Consider the following 19,617-nt stretch of genomic DNA (forward strand, 5'->3'; position numbering starts at 1 on the left):
ACTTCAGATCACATTAAATGATGTCTGTGGTTTTTTTTTCTTATTAAGTCTATGGAAAATAATCTCTGAAATTGTTACTCATGTAGGCAAAGTTAACTAATGCTTCATTAAACAGTACCTCAGGATGGACATTGGGGAGGGTATGTGCTATGGTGAATGCTCTGAATTGTGTAAGACTGATGAATCACCAGACCTGTACCCCTGAAACAAATAATACATTATATGTTAATAAAAAAATAATAGACCCAGTACCCTCAGGTTAATTGGGAGCTCCCGTCAAAGCAGCCTCACTGTCCTCCTGATAAAGATCAAGGCAGTGATACACATGAGGACCCTTCCCTCCAGAGACACATTAAGTGATGATGGGCTCCTCCCAGCACTAGGCCTTTCTCCTCGCAGTTTCCCCATGTCTGTACAAGGATAGTGATCAAGAACACAATTTTCTTGCAACCAGAGCAAGTAACCTAAATATCTAATAAAAGGAAAATATTAAGTAAGTTACATTATTCAGCCATGCAAGGGAATAATGTACAGCTCTTAAAATAACTATAAAATATACTCCATAGCATGGAAGTATATATTATACAAATCACATTGAAAAGCATGATAATAACTTGTACATATTATGTGTAAAAAATAGTGCATACATGGTACATATGTATAAACAACTTAAAAATACATCCAAGGATATTTTTCTAAATATTCTAAATTTTCTAGTGGGAAAATATACATATATGTGTATGTGTGTGTGTATATATGTATATATACATACATATATAAATTTTAGAAAATAATAGATGCTCTCTTGTGAAAGCAGTAAAGTTATAATGAGTGCCAAAGTTCTCAACAGATGGTCATCAGCCATCGTGCCTGCTCCAGCCAGAAGGCCTTCTTTTCACTATGAATGTACAGAGAATTCATCCCTCACAAGGAAAAATCTCCTGCCTGACACAACTGTATATATAATAGTTCATTAATGTGCTGATTATTTAGAGAGTTCATAGCCGGATAAGAGAGAAGAATCCTGTCTTCCTTTTCACTTAACTATTCTCCTTCCCACTTTGCTCCTCCTATCATACCTGAAAGGAACATCTATCAAGCAACTGGCAAGTTTTGCAGCTCTGAAAACACCTAGGGATTTCTGCATGGGTTTCTTGCAGATTGTAAATCTACTTAGAGTCTTGTACCTGAGGTGGCTGACACCAGGAGGATGATGGGTCCCATTTCAGGGAGTTAACACCCCCAGTGGTTCCACTTTTATCATGGATAAATGTAAGAAGAGGAAAAGTAAGCAACCTATTTTATATAGATAGATAGATAGATAGATAGATAGCACAGTACACAATGATATGTATCTACTTTCTAATTAAACATGGCTAGCTACCCCAGTATGTCAAGTTTTTAAAGAATAAAAAATCCTGGAGCACCTGAGTGGCTCAGTGGGTTAAGCCTCTGCCTTCAGCTCAGGTCATGATCTTAGGGTCCTGGAATTGAGCCCTGCATTGGGCTCTCTGCTCAGGAGGGAGCCTACTTCCCCCGTCTCTGCCTGCCTCTCTGTCTACTAGTGATGCCTCTCACTCTGTCAAATAAATAAATAAAATCTTTTAAAAAAAGAATAAAAAGTCCTGTTTCTTATAACAATTTTGCCCATTTTTGCTATTTTTATTCCTCCCATAGGTCTCTGAAAGTCTTTTCCATGCCTTCTAGTTCTAGCCATATTTCCCCAAAATTGCTTTTCAGAATACCAGTGGTAATGTTCGATTGTATATCTCTCAGCTTCACAGGCTCAGCTGTCTCAACTGTCTGTCAGTCCTTTCTTCATTCCTACCATTGCTGCAACCATGGAGTTTAAAATTATTTATACTTCACACATTTACTGTCCAACTCGCTCATTAGCTCACTCACTCCTGGCTCTAGCCAAGCACCCTCCTCGTGAGTTTCTTTAATAACTTTACGTGGACCTCAGCTCTTGCCAGTTTCAAGTCTAAAGTAATGCAGGCAAAATTTGAACAGGTGTGCTAAACTGAAGAAATAGGGAAAATCCCAAACTATCATCATGTGGATTTCTGATGGTGGACATTCTATTTTTTTTTAAAGATTTTTAATTTTTTAAGTAATCTCTACACCGAACATGGGGCTTAAACTCATGACCCTAAGATCAAGAGTCACATGCTCTCTTGACTGAGCCAGCCAGGTGCCCTGGACATTCTGTTTGTTATGAGAGCAGTTATATACTAGTTAGGTCACTGCTTAAATCTAAAAACATTTGGAATGAAACAGACAGCACAACAGTATCAGTCAACAAAACCTTTGAACTAAAAAGTCCAACCATGAAAGACAATACAAGAAGTAATTATTAAGTGATTTTAGTTATTTTAAGAATTTTAAAAAAGGGAAAGTTTGTTGCTTTGCTTCTTTCCCCCAAGTTCTAGTGCTGACCTATAAATGCAAGGTGTTTTGATAAGCTTGAGGTTTAAAAAATCTATATGCATAGTCTATTTTTAGAAGAGCTGTTAGAATAAGTGTAAATTAGGTATAGGACTTCATGCTGAAGCATCACAAATAGTGCTTGCCATACATATCCACAAAACAAGCCCCACACCCCTCTTCTCTACCATCCCGTCAGGCTCAACTATCAGTATAATGGAATTCCACCATGGTTTCTTTTACATTTTAGGGTTGTGTGTGTGTGTGTGTGTGTGTGTGTGTGATTATTGTTGTTTTCACAATTGCCATTCTAGGGTGGACAGTCCCACAAAAATCTCCATAGAAGAGCCATCTAGAAACACTCATATTAACTGGTGATAGAGAAAATAGTTCAGTAATGTATGAGACTGATTTGTGAGACTTTCCCTTGGTTAACTGACAGTTTCTATTAGTATTGTAGCAAGAGCAGGTTCTGATTTTTCTGTTTGCACATTATTGCATAACCAAGTACAGTCTTGGGCAAAGGCTGGCATATCGGGAAACTGGATACCAATTAATAGACACTTGCTTTCCTGTCAACATTTGTTTAACAAATTTCACTGTGTTTTCCTCTGAAAAATGTTGAAGAAAAGAGGATTTTTCCTTCATTGTTTCAGAAACTGAGAGATATGATAAAAGGAGAAACATTACTAAGCCAAACGGGCTCTTGAGGTATCCAAATTTTGAATTCAAAATCCCGAAAAGATAAATGGTGAGAGAAACTGGCAGGTAAAACCCTTACTTCTTATCTGGTAAGGGGAGATAAATGTCATTCAGGAACATTTATCCCTCTTTTGGCTTTTTCTCCTTAATCTCAGTAAACCAGCCACTGCTCATGATCCTCAGAGTTGGCTCTACTCCCCGAGTGCTAATTTGGTTACGTTTAGAACAAAGTGTCTTCCGCTTTTAATATCTGAGTTTTGCCAGAACCTTCATACCTCTCTTGTCTGTGAGGACAGGGAGAGGGAAAAGGAAGGAGAGAATGACTGCTGAGAAAAAAACCTTTGAGGAATATATACATGAGGGGTTATCTCTGTAGAAAAATTAAAATTTCAAAGTGTAAATCAGGAAATCATTTTAGACTGTGCTACAATTCCCCTTAACCAGTTACTACAAATTAGCAGGATTTCACCTACAGTGGAAAAATATGAGCTGAGCACTCTGAAAATTATTGGGGGTTTTTGCCATTTTTGTTTGTTTGTTTACATGTTTGTTTTTGGCTACTGATTGGTTAGATCTAAGTTTGCATTTTAATCTATACCATCCTAAATAGGTAGTTTCTTAATAATGTAACAATTGGTACACCCACATGTTTACTTTTATGGAATAAAATTAGACAATTTTACATATTTTATTTTGCAATCTACAGTAGAGGTAAGTGAAATTTTCATCCCTGTATCTGCACAGGTTCACTTGCTTGGCTTTATATATAAGAAATTCAATTTTAAATAAGAATAGGAATCAAGAAAAAGGCAGAAAATGGTAAAACTTTCTTTTTTTATAGAGCCAAAATAGGGAAATTCTACCTTTGAGGTCTCAGTTTAAAGTTTTCTCCACTGAATGCTGTCTTAGCATCCCAAACTGGCTGAATGAAGCAGTCCTGATGACACTGACCAGGTCTGTGCCCTCTTCCCTTTGGACTGGATTATGAATTCAAACAATATTAAAATTATGTTATGTTAATAAAAGACCATAGAAGATTAAAAATTATGCATGAATTAAATTTATGTAGAGTTTTTTTTCCCCAATTTATTTATTTTCAGAAAAACATTATTCATTATTTTTTCACCACACCCAGTGCTCCATGCAAGCTGTGCCCTCTATAATACCCACCACCTGGTACCCCAACCTCCCACCCCCCCGCCACTTCAAACCCTTCAGACTGTTTTTCAGAGTCCCTGAATATAGACAATTTGGAATCCAACAGCAACTAAGACATTTCTATACTGTTCTTCCTAGGTGGTAATGTAAAGATTATACATTGAATGTTTAAAAAAAAAAAGGCATTTTAACAGACCACTACAGTTTTTACTCATAAATTATAATTCTACATTCAAACTGAAAAAGCAAATACCACTGTTTGAGACCTAAAAATTGATGAGCCGAGCACAAAAATTATGCATGAATTAAATTTATGTAGAGTTTTTAAAAAACCTGAATATAGACAATTTGGAATCCAACAGCAACTAAGACATTTCTATACTGTTCTTCCTAGGTGGTAATGTAAAGATTATACTTTGAATGTTTAAAAAAAAAGGCATTTTAACAGACCACTATAGTTTTTACTCATAAATTATAATTCTACATTCAAACTGAAAAAGCAAATACCACTGCTTGAGACCTAAAAATTGATGAGCATGGATGCAGAGTTTAAAATTCCAGCTCTTCATGTACAAAATGTCTGAATTTCATAGCACATCATTCTAGGTTTCACACTTGCCATGCTTAGAATACAAGGTTGCAAACTGCCAGATGACAACCTCTCAGATAACCAATTAAACCACATGCAGTATCAAATGAACAAGTAGTGGTTTGTGTAAGGCAAATAGAAGGTCCCCTAATGGTTCTAACTGTTCACAGACTCTAAGACACACAGAAACTGGAACTGGAAGGCAATTTAGAGAATCTTATTAACACACTCTTTAAAAAGATCAAATTGAGGACCATTGCACCTGAATGACTTGCCAAAGTTCCAACAAACCCTTCCATGGCATCTAAGTGTTCTGACAAGCAACTCTTTTCACTGCAGAGGGCAACCTTGCAAGTTAGATCCCCCATGGTCTCTAAAGGCAAAACACCCCGGAGTACTGAAGAAATCACCTAGGTCCATATACACTATGGAGTATTATGCCTCCATCAGAAAGGATGAATACCCCACTTTTGTAGCAACATGGACGGGACTGGAAGAGATTATGCTGAGTGAAATAAGTCAAGCAGAGAGAGTCAATTATCATATGGTTTCACTTATTTGTGGAGCATAACAAATAGCATGGAGGACATGGGGAGTTAGAGAGAAGGGAGTTGGGGGAAATTGGAAGGGGAGGTGAACCATGAGAGCCTATGGACTCTGAAAAACAATCTGAGGGTTTTGAAGTGGTGGGAGGTGGGAGGTTGGGGGAACCAGGTGGTGGGTATTAGAGAGGGCACGGATTGCATGGAGCACTGGGTGTGGTGCAAAAATAATGAATACTGTTACGCTGAAAATAAATAAAAGAAAAAAAAAGAAATTACCTAGGTAACTAAAATTCCAAACGATTTACAATAATAAAGTAAAATCTCAAGTTTTGAGAGTAGCTTTTCAATCATAAACTAAAGATAAAATTTAGATGTAATATAGTGTAATACTAAATAAGGCATAGCATGGGAGAAAAGAATATGTATATTTCTTTTACATTTATATCTCTTATATTTATATTTATTTATATTTCTCTCATATTTATATTTTATATTTATAAATATTTCTCATAAATATACAATATAAAATTTCTTATAAATATCTAAAAAATATATTGTTATATATTTTTACATGCATATATGTATACAGAGAAATACTATATTTCCAAAATAAGAATTTTTTTAATTTTTAATTTAATTTTTTTTAATTTTAAAGATTTTATTTTATTTTTTTTTTAAAGATTTTATTTATTTATTTGACAGACAGAGATCACAAGTAGGCAGATAGAGGCAGGCAGAGAGAGAGAGAGGAGAAAGCAGGCTCCCTGCCGAGCAGAGAGCCCGACGCGGGACTCGATCCTGGGACCCCGAGATCATGACCTGAGCCGAAGGCAGCGGCTTAACCCACTGAGCCACCCAGGCGCCCCTTAAAGATTTTATTTATTTGACAGACAGAGATCACAAGTAGGCAGAGAGACAGGCAGAGAAGGTGGAGGAGGAGCAGGCTCCCTGCTGAGCAGAGAGCCCGATATGGGGCTCGATCCTGGGATCATGACCTAAGCCAAAGGCAGAGACTTTAACCCACTGAGCCACCCCGGTGCCCCATCTTTTTTTTTTTTTTTTAAACCAGCTTTTTGTGCTTCCAAATGCTAAAAACAAACAAGCAAACAAACGAAACCCCATTTACTATTATAATCAAATAGCATTCTGAATCTCTTACTTTCTGGATCTACGTTGGCTTATTTGCTCATTACCACCAGTCTTTTTTTTTTTTTTTTTTTTTTTTAGATTTTATTTATTTATTTGACGGAGGGAAAAAATAGGAAGAGCAGCAGGCAGAGGGAGAGGGAGAAACAGGTTCTCTGCTGAGCAGGGTGCCCTATGCTGGGTGATCCCAGGACTCCGGGATCATGACCTGAGCTGAGGGAAGATACTTAGTCAACTGAACCACCAAGGTGCCCCTTACCACCAGTCTTTTATAATCCCTGAACCCACCACAGATCCCCAGCAGGGCCACCACAGTGGTGGAGACAACACTGAGCAATACGCCCTCTTATGACATCACTGTGGTTTATAGAAAAATCCAGAAAACGCATCTGCCTTATAGACTATTGTCACTGACTATTTATAAGCATATATGATCTCTCCCATTGAACTACAGAAAATTAGTCATAAGGGAAATTTTAGAAATAGCTTACTCTAAGGGATGCTAAATATGTTTATCACAAGAACCTTTCATCCAAACAGAATGTTATATTACATGTAAATATGAATAACATATAGACCACCATCTAAAAACCACTGGCCAAGCCTAACAGCCTCAGGGAGCCATATACTGCTTTCAATATTAGTCTATTGCTTTTGGCCCAAGAGCTGTTAGCATCTCCTCTTCTTTAACACATACATCTCTGCCTCTGTACCATGTACTTGTACTCCTATAATAAAAGAAAACAAGGAAGCTTAAAACACACAGATTTCCCTCAATATGGTAGTCTATAATTAAAGAACAAAATCTTTGTGCTTTTTATCAATCAGTTATAACAGATGCCTAATCTTTCCTTCTAGAAAAATAACCCATCCCCATATGTACTGGTAGAGTCTTAACCAAAATTATACCTTCCATGCTGTGGACATATTCACCAAAAGAGATTTTATTTTATCTTTTTTAAACTATTATTTTTTTTTAAGATTTCCTTTACTTATTTGACAGAGAGACAGTGAGAGAGGGATCACAAGGGGAAGTGGGAGGGAGAGAAGCAGGCTTCCCTCTGAGTGGGGAGAGTAATGAGGGGCTTGATCCCAGGACCCTGGGCCCAAGACTTTAGTCAAAGGCAGATGCTTAACAACTGAGCTACACAGGTGCCCCCAAAAGAGGTTTTATTAATGTAGCAATCTTCTCAGTTATCATTCACAGGAGATGGCTGATATGATTCAATGGATTAGCCCCATATTTTCTAAACAGTGTTCTACAAAAAATTTCATGAAGAAGTGTTAATTGGGTCCCTCACCCACAAAGAAAAAGTGCCCAGGGAAACATAATTTTTTAAATATTGAATTCTTCACCCCTCCCAAGAAGATTTACAAAATCATTAGCATATTCTCGGCCAGAAATTCCCACAGCGAAGAAACCTATTTTACATCTTTAACATAATTTCCAATATGATTTGAGCAGAAATATTTTGATTATGGGACCCACATTTGCATTCTATAGAACAGTGTTTTCTTAAGAAACCATTATTTTAGCCCATACCACATGAAATGACATTCTCACAGCAAATTTTAGTGCCCAGGGCCAAAACAAAGATTCAGAAATATGAACTCATTCAACAGCACAATTAAATATGCCCTCATTCCAATGAATTATCTGTAGAATGTATAACAGCATAAAAAAGGAATATAGCACAGTCAATCCTGGTCCTCATATACTCAGTTATTCCCAATCTTTTTTCTAGTATGTGTACTGTTCTGGAAAGGCAAAGCCCAGAATTCACCAATGATAAGAAATCATACTTGGAGAACACTTATCTATGTCCACCCCTACAATAACTCTAATACTACACAAATATTCTTAGTCTATCTATAAGCTTTGGAGTCACTGGTCTAGATGATATGAATGGCACTATTTTCCATAATTGTAAGTGTGTGTGTGTGTGTGTGACAAGTTCACAGGAATCCTTGCATATAAAGCTTTCGTTCATTTTATGTGCAAAAAAAAAAACCCAAAAAAGGGAATTTCTGTAATAAAATTTATCAAAGATACAGTTTTACTACAAGGGTCATTCGCTACACAAATTCATTTAGCAAATATTTACTAAGCATATTCTACAGGACAGACCCTATACTCTGTAACCATTCTAGTCTACTTCCCACCTGATATTTGAACTTATCTCTTGGATAGATATTTAGCCTTAGCAGGACTAGAAAAATCAGTAATATAACAACAAATTACCCAAATTGTTGTTTCTTTTAAAACAAATTTTGTTTTGCATAGATACACACATGCACACATACACAGAGCACGTAGCAATGGGTGATCCAGAAAATTTGTTTCTTCTACTTATTAGTGTTATCAATTGGTAAGTCTTATTCAAAAAGCTCAGTTTAAAAAGAACAATGAACGGATAAGGAAGATGTGGTCCATATACACTATGGAGTATTATGCCTCCATCAGAAAGGATGAATACCCCACTTTTGTAGCAACATGGACGGGACTGGAAGAGATTATGCTGAGTGAAATAAGTCAAGCAGAGAGAGTCAATTATCATATGGTTTCACTTATTTGTGGAGCATAACAAATAGCATGGAGGACAAGGGGCGTTAGAGAGGAGTAGGGAATTTGGGTAAATTGGAAGGGGAGGTGAACCATGAGAGACTATGGACTCTGAAAAACAGTCTGAGGGGTTTGAAGTGGTGGGGGGGGTGGGAGGTTGGGGTACCAGGTGGTGGGTATTATAGAGGGCACGGCTTGCATGGAGCACTGGGTGTGGTGAAAAAATAATGAATAATGTTTTTCTGAAAATAAATAAATTGGAAAAAAAAAGAGCAATGATGTGATGCTGATCTAAGTAACATGTTTTATACATATGTATAAACACAATCAGTAGTATATAGCTTTAAATCAGTAGTTTCTGTTGTCCTTTAAAGTCAATTCAAAATAAAACAAATGTATTTCATGTCCTGAATCATAGCATGTGGATTTAGCAAATATTTAAGATAAAAGGAATTATTGCATTATAGAACTGGGATAAAATACAATGATGCTGTGATTAGTAGAATCTATATCCTCTTTCAGATTGATTGACTGGAGAAGCACAAATTAGGGCATTTAAAGAGCTGTGACATTCTCACGTCTTAGTTTTATTCCCATTCATTTGAAATGTCAGTTCCATGCATGTTAAAGTTTTTTGTTCACTGTATTAATGCCTCTGTGTGATGCTTAAGTTTGATGGAAAATGAAAAGAGGGACACATGAGTTAATGCTTACAAATGACTTCTATTACTTGATGTGATCTCCTGATAAGAAGGAATAAAGGAATTGTACATCCCCAGTCAGAGAGATCAGAGGCTTGACTCTCTGTTGAACTGGTGGTACTGAGCAGATTGCCAAGAGATGAGACCTATCTTAGTCTTAGTGTTCCAGATTTTGCAGCTAAAGAATCTTCATAATGCCTGGCATAAATGGTCCAGTAGTAAACTGTTCAGGAAAGCAAGCAAACAAATGAAAACCACCGCAGTCTCACTATACCACTGAGTGGCCACTGGGAAGGGAAGACAAAGCCTGATGAATGATGAATCTGTATACTATAATCAAAACTCGTATCATATAGGAAATCTCAATGCATATATACTCGACAAGTAGACACAAAACTGAGTGTAAGAAGGCAGCAATGATTGGTGTTAGAATATCTGCACCAAACCTTACACAGACATTGCTACAATACTCTCCATTCTGCTTTGAAATCAGCATAAAAGCTCTCCAGTGAAAGGGGCAGCAGCTACAAAGTATCAGCTAAAGGTATTATATTCTGTACAATCATACAAAATCTGGCTGAATTAAGTCCCCTATGGTAAAAATCTCAGTACATCACATTGAGCCAGTAAAAGCTTCTTCTTGGTCATGAGCCCAAATTCTGGTTTATAAAAATATTTCATTGGAAAGCTACATAATCTATTTATTTAAGCACTTATGTATTCATTCATTCATTCATTCTTCATTCATACACTTTCTTTCAGCAATTTGTCTAATAGGTGCCTATCGAGTGCAAGGACTGTCAATAGACATCGTTCTGTCTCATGGAGATTATAATCTAATAATCTAATGGGAAAAGGAACGGAGGAGAAAGATTTTTAAGTAAATAAATACACCATAATCATATGTAACAGTGCAGTAAGTGTTATAAGCAAAGAATAAACTTTCTTGGAAAAGTAGAATGGGAGGATCTAATTTAGACAACAGTGAAGGTCGCAGAAGATAAAATCCCGTGTGCTCCTAACAGAGCACTTTTTGTTGCCCTGTAGTCTGAGTGAGAAACACGAAAGGAGCAGGGAGGGCCAAGTTAGTGCTATTCCCAAGTCCTACAGCTATTTTCTCTTCTGAGAAATGGGGATGAGATTAACACCTGTGTTGCCATCAGGTTAGAAGACCAAATGACAAAATACTTGAAGTAGTTCATAAATTGCAAAATGGCATAAAACTATAAGTTATCATTTCCCTAAGTTGCACCTCAACATGAACATGTAATACAAAATCATTTAAAGGATTCTGAATGATTGGTAGGCTTCTTATGCAATGACAGTATACACAATACAATACAGAACCCACATGAGAAAGAAAGATCTTATACCAACAGAAGAGTCACAACAGCAGTTTCAAAGATTGAATCCATATTGCTTTACTTGCAAAAACTGGAAATTCTTTTATATGTAAATAAGTATATTTGCACCATCACTTCAAACCAAGTATTTCTAAGTGCAGCACACTGGACAATCCTAAGCCAGGCACAGGCAAGAGGTGGTTCACAAGAGGACGATGTGTGTAAGATCCATCTTTTAAGAAATGTAGCGACATAAGTTTTACAACCTCCTTGAGGAAAAAGGCAGAAAGTATTCTCTTTGCACACTCTATACCATTCCTTCCAATATTTAACACAAACTCCCCTTCGTAAAAATCATATTATATAAGGTATTATTTTCATCCATCTCTGAAGTTCATTATATGCTTTCTTATCAGTGCCTCAGCATTGACATATGGTCATCACTTATGCATGAAACATACCACCAGTGAAAAGTAATGTCCTCAATAAACAGCCTTACCTCCAAAATGCAGCAACCTGGAACCAAATGCCAATACAGTCTGTGGACCTTACCCCTGGAGTGCCTTCCATGTAAGCAGTTTTCCAACCCCAACTGGGTCAGAGAAACACTTTTTTTTTCTTTCTGCTGAATCATCCCCCAGCTTACTTTGTAATAAGAGCATTGAGCACATTTTCAACCTTAAAAATGCTAATAACAATTAATATGCAAACTCTAAATATGGCCCAAGCCTCTAGAAAAAAATCAGTAAAGGATCGCTGTCTACCAAGTGTCTGTGTAGTTGTGATTGTCTACCACGATTTTCTCTGTAGAAAAAGTGTGATATCACTTTGGAATCCATTCTGTAGGCATGCTATGGGCATCTGGAAAGTCTGCAACTGATTTACTGAATGTTAAGTGATTTGCCTAAGGCTGGATGTTCCCATTGACTTGGAAATAGAATGGAAAACTCCAACCCCATTAGGCTCTTTTCAGCACATTACCTGGACTCCTGGGATTTAGCTCTTGCTGCACCTGAGGTTCTAGCATGTGCTGGACACTGTACTTTGGTTTGGTATGCTCTATTGACAAAGAAACCTCTAGACTCTGAAAGGTGGGGAGGGAGGATTGATTAACATAAATTTGGTCAAAAATGCCAGAAAGCTGAATTCTCCAGACCACAGATCCCAGCTCACTCTAACCAAGATGACCTCCTTTTTCCTACTCTTCCTGAAGAGAGGAAAGACAAAGTGATAGTACAAATGTCTGTCTGTGTGTGTGTGTATGTGTGTGTGTGCCTGGTTTTGTACATGAGTGAGACTGTATCCATTTTACAGTGATGCAGCTCCAAAGCTGCTTCTTGGGATGTGTAAAACTATGTTACGTAAAATAGTTATTTTACATCTAGGCTTTTTTTTTTTTAAGAGTTTATTTATTTATTTATTTGACAGAGAGAGGCACAGAGAGAGAGGGAACACAAGCAGGGGGAGTGGGAGAGGAAGAAGCAGGCTTTTCTCCCAGTAGGGAGCCCGTGCCTGGCTGGATCTCAGGACCCTGGGACCATGACCTGAGCGGAAGGAAGAGGCTTTAACCCACTGAGCCACCAGGCGCCCCAAAAAGTGGATTTTATAAGAAAATGCAACAGATGAGAAAAGAATACAGTAGAACTATAAAAATGGATGAAAACATATCTCTTAACAACTAAGAATACACATTATATATTATCTAAAAGGAACTCAGAAACAAAAAAAAAGAGAATTTATGATTTACATGGATGATATCAGAAAAAAAAAATCCTGTAGTTCCATTTATGTTAGGAATAATTTTGATGGACTAATTAAGTAAAAAATAATAACAAAGTACAAGATAAATCATAGAAATTACTATTAACACTAATAGAGTTTGGGGACGCCTGGGTGGCTCAGTTGGTTGGACAACTGCCTTCGGCTCAGGTCATGATCTCGGAGTCCCGGGATCGAGTCCCGCATCAGGCTCCCAGCTCCACGGGGAGTCTGCTTCTCTCTCTGCCCTTCTCCTCACTCATGCTCTCTCTCCCTGTCTCTCTCTCAAATAAATAAATAAAATCTTTAAAAAAAAAAAAAAGACTACTAGAGTTTGAACCTAGTTTTCTATCCTCGATACTTTAAAGTTAATTAAGTAAAAATTAAGTATGTATAGTTTCTTCTCTGAATTAATAAATCAAGAAATGGCTTATTCTAGTCAAATTTAGAAAAAAACCCGAGTATTTTAAAATATTGTTTTCATTTTTAAATTTATTTTTAAGAATTATAGAACTAATTCATTCTCTGAGTAAAAATAGTTTTGAAAATAAAATTTTTTAATTGTTTTATATCTTTAATATTTATTTGTTTCCTACACTATCAATAATTTTCCCCCATTTATTCATCTCCCCATCTAAATATGCAACACATGCTTTTATACACTAGGACCAATACTTAAGCATCAGAATTATTAAAAGTGTGTATAAAAATGTTCGGTCAACAGTGTTCTTTCACACATACAATGTGACTTAAAGAAATATGTAAACTAAATCTAAATTATCTTAAAAAATATATGAAATTTTAAAACAAAAGCTAAGAGAAACAATGGAAATTATGTAATACAAATGGTTTTCCTTGGACTTTGTCAAGTCAGCTAATTTTTAAAAAGGTTCATGAAAAGAAGAATTGGGAGATTAAGAAAAATAGAGGGGCACCTAGGTGGCTCAGTGGGTTAAGCCTCTGCCTTTGGCTTTCAGGTCATGATCTCGGGGTCCTAGGATTGAGCCTTGCATTGGCCTCTCTGTACAGTGGGGAGCCTGCTTCCCCCTCTCCCTCTGCCTGTCTCTCTGCCTACTAGTGATCTCTCTGTCTGTCAACTAAAAAATAAATAAATCTTTTAAAAAAAAGAAACTTTCCATGACACAAGTTATAGTTAAATACTGAAATACTCAAATTCACTCTTAGGCTGTCTCTACAAAATAGCAAAAAGCATGATGATGTACACATGTATATATAAAATTTATTTATTTTCTTGAGGACAGAGGTGTTATTTGGAGGTACCATCTGTAGGTACTCTCAATAGATAAAGATTGTGCTTTACGACTGTAAAGAGAAAAGTACCAATACTGCTATTATGCGTGTATGTTATTCTTTACAAACACCCCCAAAAGTTCATGAACATGCACATATCTATCTGTTCCACTTTGAGGTACACATATTTTACATATTCTTATTTGAAACTCTGGTAAGTTTTTATTTTACTAAATAAGTGTTTTCAAAAATATATCTATATATCTAATAAAATATATATCTATATAATAATTTATTTAATAAGTTATATAATAGAATACATATTATATAATAATTATATAATTAATATATATGTGTATATATACCCTTAATTTTCTTGTAAATTTTGCTTCTACTGTAACAGCCTCATGCTTCTACCTAAATTTACATTTTAGCTAAAAGATTCATCTGAAACCGCATCTCAAATCATGTCAATCACATGCTTAAAACATTTACAGGGCTCTTTATTTCTCCACAATTAGCATCTGGAATTGGTATGGCAGAGAAGAACCTAAGTGAACAGGGGTTTGTACTTTTCCAATTTCACCTTTTTGACTCTCCCCTTCATAACCTCCTATCCTGCTTATCTATTCATCCAAACTTTTGCCTATTTCTTCCCTAACCCACAACACTCTCCTCCATCTACGCCACTTACCCATGAAACCTTCCATGTCAGAAATAATCTTTCTCCCTCCTCCCCAATCTTACCCCCACTTTCCATTCTCTGTTCTGTGTGCTCCTTTCTTCTGTTCCTCTAATGGGACTGACTACATCATACTTTTTGTTAAAACCATTTGCTACAACCTTTAACAGCTATAATATTCTCAAAGCAAGACCATTATTTATCCAGCTTCATTACTTCACACATATTAGTTTTGTGTGACCAGTAAAGTGATTAAAGAAATTCATAAATGGAATTTGTTATTTTTAAGGAACATGATTGAAGGATGGTTCTAATCTTATGCTTGTACTTCTGTTCTTTCCTTATGAAATATGACCTCCAAAATGATGCTTGACCACTGCTATTCAAAGTTTCTTTAATAATAGGTCAAGGGGCGCCTGGGTAGTGTAGTCGGTTAGGCATGGCCCTCTTGGTTTCAGCTCAGCTTGTGATCTCAGGGTCCTGATCTAACACCACACTGGCTCGGTGCTCAGCAGCAGAGTCTTCTTGGGATTCTCTCTCCCTTCTCTTTCTACCCCTCTCCCCGTGTGTGTGCAAGTACATGTCCACTATCTCAAATAAATAAATAAATCTTTAAAAAATAATAGGTCAAATATCATAACTCTTATTGTGAGCAAATATGTGAAGAGAAATCACGTTTTTCTAGCATAAGATTTTACTCAGTCCACTTGTTGGAGATATTTCAAATATGAAATATGTCTAATTCTTATCAAGTTTCCATTCTTATCAATTCTCAGTTTTTGTTTAAAATGAATATGTTTAGAGAACTACAAAAATTAGCACTATGAGAATGCAAAAAAATGCATACAAGTATACTATGCCTAAGTTATGCATAATTATTGGCTTTGGGATATAAACTATACTAAAGATTATTTAATATAATGGCTTGTATCTTAAATTTGCCTTTCTATTACTGGGTCCAGAGAAAATTGGGACATTTCAATTCATGGTGCATGAATTAGGCAACTACTGATGTAGTTTTCAAAGGTACCAAGTATCAGTATGATGACAACTGGATAACTAAACTTAAAAATTAACTCAAAGAGGCGCAACTGGGTGGCTCAAGCGTTAAGTGTCTTCCTTTGGCTCAGGCCATGATCCCAGGGTCCTGGGATCCAGCCCCACATCACACTCCTTGCTCAGCGGGAAGCCTGCTTCTCCTTCTCCCTATCCCCCTGCTTGTGTTCCCTCTCTCACTATGCCTCCCTCTGTCAAATAAATAAATAAACGTCTTTAAAAAAATTAACTCAAAGAAAATGTGCAGTAGTGTACAAGAACACATTCTCCTTATTCATCTGATTGTTTTAGTACTGTATAAAGTTCTTAAAGAGCCACATCAACATACCTTCTCTTTCATTTGACATCCAATATACAGATTTTTGATATAATAATCCACTAGTCAATTATCTTCCATAAAGATTGTCTCTAGAGAATGTGAAATTCTCAACTGAGAAAAATCACAGATTATGTCAACTTAGTTCACTTAAGATCAAAAAGCATACCTTTTGGGAAGGATCATTTTTACAAGATTATAAAAACATACGTAAGGTTAATTTTGAATGTTATGTATTAAGTGCTATTCCTTCTGTGTTTCTTACTAACACTTATGATTGTAATGCCTTGTACAAAAATGTCCTAAGTGATATACATTGAAAGAAAAGGACATGATTTTAAAACACATATTATAATTTTAAAACTTTAGATTAAGAGTGAAAATTTGATGAAATTAATTTTATGTGGTCAGAGATTTCTTCCTACAAAATCCACAGTAGTATGTATTTTAAATATATCTTGCTAAGCAGTCTATTCAAAACAACAGTTTTAATTTTTATAAATGTCCATATTTCTATTTATGATGATGCATCTCAAAATGTTGTCCACAAAATCCTTACTTCAAAAAAGTGTGAAGCACTAGTTTTAAATGCAGAGACCCCAAGATTCCTCTTCACGGTTGGATCAGAATCTCTTGCGGGGAACCTGGGAGTATGCATTTAAAACAAGTTTGCTCAGGTGACTCTGACATATACCAGACTTGAGAAACCTACTGGGTCTATCTGAAACCATACCTCATTATATCCTCAATGTTATGTTGGAAAGAAAAGTCACCAAATGGTTTCTCCCAAAAAAATACTGTTTGCAAATGTTCATTCTTACAATTTCTAAAGTGCCACTCAACAGAAAATTAAGTCTGTTTCCAAATCCCAGGATATTTCAGCTCAATTAACAAATGAAAGTGGTCATCCCCCCCCCCCTTATTCCCTGTTGTCCTAAAGTGCCCTGAGCAACAAACAAACAAACAAAACACACACACACACACACACACACACACACGCGGTACCCACTTCGCACCTCGGGACAAGGACCCCTCTGCTTTCCACAGGTTACGATATTGTTGAACCCTGACAACATGAACATATCTAAGTGATACTGGGCTCACTAGCCTTCAACTGTCCTGGCAGAGCTGTCCGCCTGCTGCCCAACTCCCCCAGTTCTCGAGAGCCACCCGGTCTCCGTCAGCACCTCCGACAGCGACTTGGCGGAGCAGGGTTCGGGGATTCACAGCCAAAGAGCTTGCCCTTAGAAAAGCCAGAGACCAAGGAAACTGACCTGAGACACCCTAGAATACACAGACCACTGTCCTGGTTCTCTCCAGCTGCCAACATCTCTTTCCAAAATACAACAAAGGAAACCGTAAGTACCTCTTACCTAGAATATGAGCCACCCCCACAACTCGCCTCTCTTCCCCAGCTCCCCAGCGCCTGTTGCTAAGGAGGCGAGACTGCACTTGGGAAGACTCAGGACCAGGTGACAGACCCCTGGAGGAGCTGGGAGCACGAGGGCTGCGGTGAAAGCCCAGTGCTAGGCCAGCCCAGGACCCCTTCCTTCCGCAGGAAGGGTGCGCCCTCCTCATGGCACCGACGCCAACGACGCCCCCCGGCGCACACACGAGCTGGGGGCTGGCTCCAGGAGAGCCGCTCCCTCTGCGGGCGGCCCCGTCAAAGAAGGCCTCTGGCCCAGTACTGTGGGCCCAGATAGTGGGGCAGGGGCTCAGGGACAGCCCTGGGGAGGGAGGGCACTCACCATGTTGACTTCGGAAACCATGTCTATGCTGGCGATGTCGATGTTCATCCCCACGCAAACCGGGGGACCTGCAGAAAGAGCACGACACACTGATCAGCCAAGCTCGGGCACGGGGTGAGGGTGGCTCTGAGGATGGAGGTGCCTACCCGAGTAGTGGGAGCAAGGCGAAATGCCCTCCACCCCCTCTACTTCGCCGCAGCTCGGCTTAAGCCCCCTCCGCCTCCCTCCTCCACCCAGGCCGCCAGCGCTGTGGGTCGCGGTTCCCGCAGCGGCCGCGCACACCCCACTTACCCCCGAAGTCGGGTCTTAGGCGAATGTCGTAGCCTTTCAACAGCTTGTCCACCGTCTCCTTCACAAAGGACATGTTCCCGGGATCGTTCACGCTGGGGGAGGGGGCAAGGGGCACAGATAGCAGGGTCAGGCGGCGGCTCACCCAACAGCGCCCTGCGCGCACACCCGCGCGCCCTGCTCGCCGCCCGGCCCGCTTCCCGTCAACCCACCCGCGACCCTACCTCTGGGCGCAGCACACCACCGCCACCAGCACTGGGGCCGAGAAAATGCCGAAAAGCCTTCCTCCCGCAAAGCCCCACATCCCTCCGCCGCGCCCCGGCACGGGGGAGGGGGCGCCCCGCCGCCGTCGCGACCCGCAGCCGGGGCTGCTTCTGCTGCTGCCGCCGCCGCCGCCGCCGCGCTGGCCCCGAGCGGAGGAGGGCGGAGGGGGAGGGGGAGGAGAGGAGGGGGAGGAGCGGGCCTGGGGAGAGGAGGAGCAGCGGACTAGGGAGCGGAGGGAGGGGGAGGAGGCAAGCCAAGCCGGAGGCGGAGCCCGCTGAGCCTCTCGCCCTGGCCTCCCCCGCACTCTCCGCGGCCGGTAGCCCCGGCCCTTGGCGCTCCCTCTCGACACCGCGGCAGCGGAGCGGGACTTGGAGCCGCGCCGGGGACAGCAGGCTGGAGCCGCGGCTGCGCGACGCGGAGCAGGGCCGGGGTCGGCGGTGAAACCAGCTTCGCCGCGCTCCCAGCTCCGCCGCGCTCCCAGCGACCGGGAGAAGGAGGGGACCCACGGCGACACGGGCAGAGGCGGTGAGGGAAACGCTATCCGCTTTCCCCCGCCCCTTTCCTGGGTCCGACCCCTCTACGACCCCCGCCCACCTGCGACAAGGGCCGAAAGCCAGTGGGTGAAGTACAGCCTGTGCCCACCGGATTGCGCGCTACAGCATCTAGAAAGAGGCTTCGGGGTCGGGGGGAAAACCCCACCTCACCTGCGGGGCTCAGAACCTCGAGTCCCCAGGGTCCAGGAGAGCCAGATGGGCAGCAGGAGAGCTGGGAGCCTGGAGCACATGGCGTTGCTCCTCCGACCTATTCTGGGTGGGATCCGCTCTCCCCCACAGCCACTGAGCATTCAAACAGCGACGCGGGGATCCCCGCCCCTGCCCCCACCCACGGGCTTTCCCGCCTGACCCATCATCCAGCCCCTCGCATGGCGGCTCTATTAATTATTTATGCACTGTAAGACCGTTTTCAAAAAATCGGTTCATTAAAGTATTCCTCTCACTCTCATCCTCGAACTCTCACCCTCATATGAGCACTGGGCCCTCCCTCCTCACGTAAATACATTTATAATGAATGGTAAAGAGA

The 19,617-nt window shown here is 39.7% G+C and overlaps 1 protein-coding gene across 2 annotated transcripts in view; it reads right to left on the bottom strand.

Moving 5' to 3' along the window:
* GABRB3 (gamma-aminobutyric acid type A receptor subunit beta3) overlaps positions 1 to 19,337 on the bottom strand; it is a 224,721-nt gene extending 205,384 nt beyond the window's left edge. Inside the window, exons 1-3 of one of the 2 annotated variants that reach the window (XM_044230588.1) lie at positions 19,242 to 19,337; positions 18,277 to 18,368; positions 17,986 to 18,053 (exon numbers count right to left, since the gene is read on the bottom strand). In XM_044230588.1, coding sequence (XP_044086523.1) covers positions 17,986 to 18,053; positions 18,277 to 18,368; positions 19,242 to 19,321 — 240 coding nt within the window. In that variant the 5' untranslated portion in view covers positions 19,322 to 19,337. Of the gene's footprint in view, positions 1 to 17,985; positions 18,054 to 18,276; positions 18,369 to 18,497; positions 18,608 to 19,241 lie in introns of those variants that run through there. The other variant, XM_044230587.1, reaches the window with a different exon arrangement.
* Between the last annotated feature and the right edge of the window lie 280 nt (positions 19,338 to 19,617).

This window comes from Neovison vison, chromosome 13 (genome assembly GCF_020171115.1).
Source record: "Neovison vison isolate M4711 chromosome 13, ASM_NN_V1, whole genome shotgun sequence".
Taxonomy (NCBI): Eukaryota; Metazoa; Chordata; class Mammalia; order Carnivora; family Mustelidae; genus Neogale; species Neogale vison.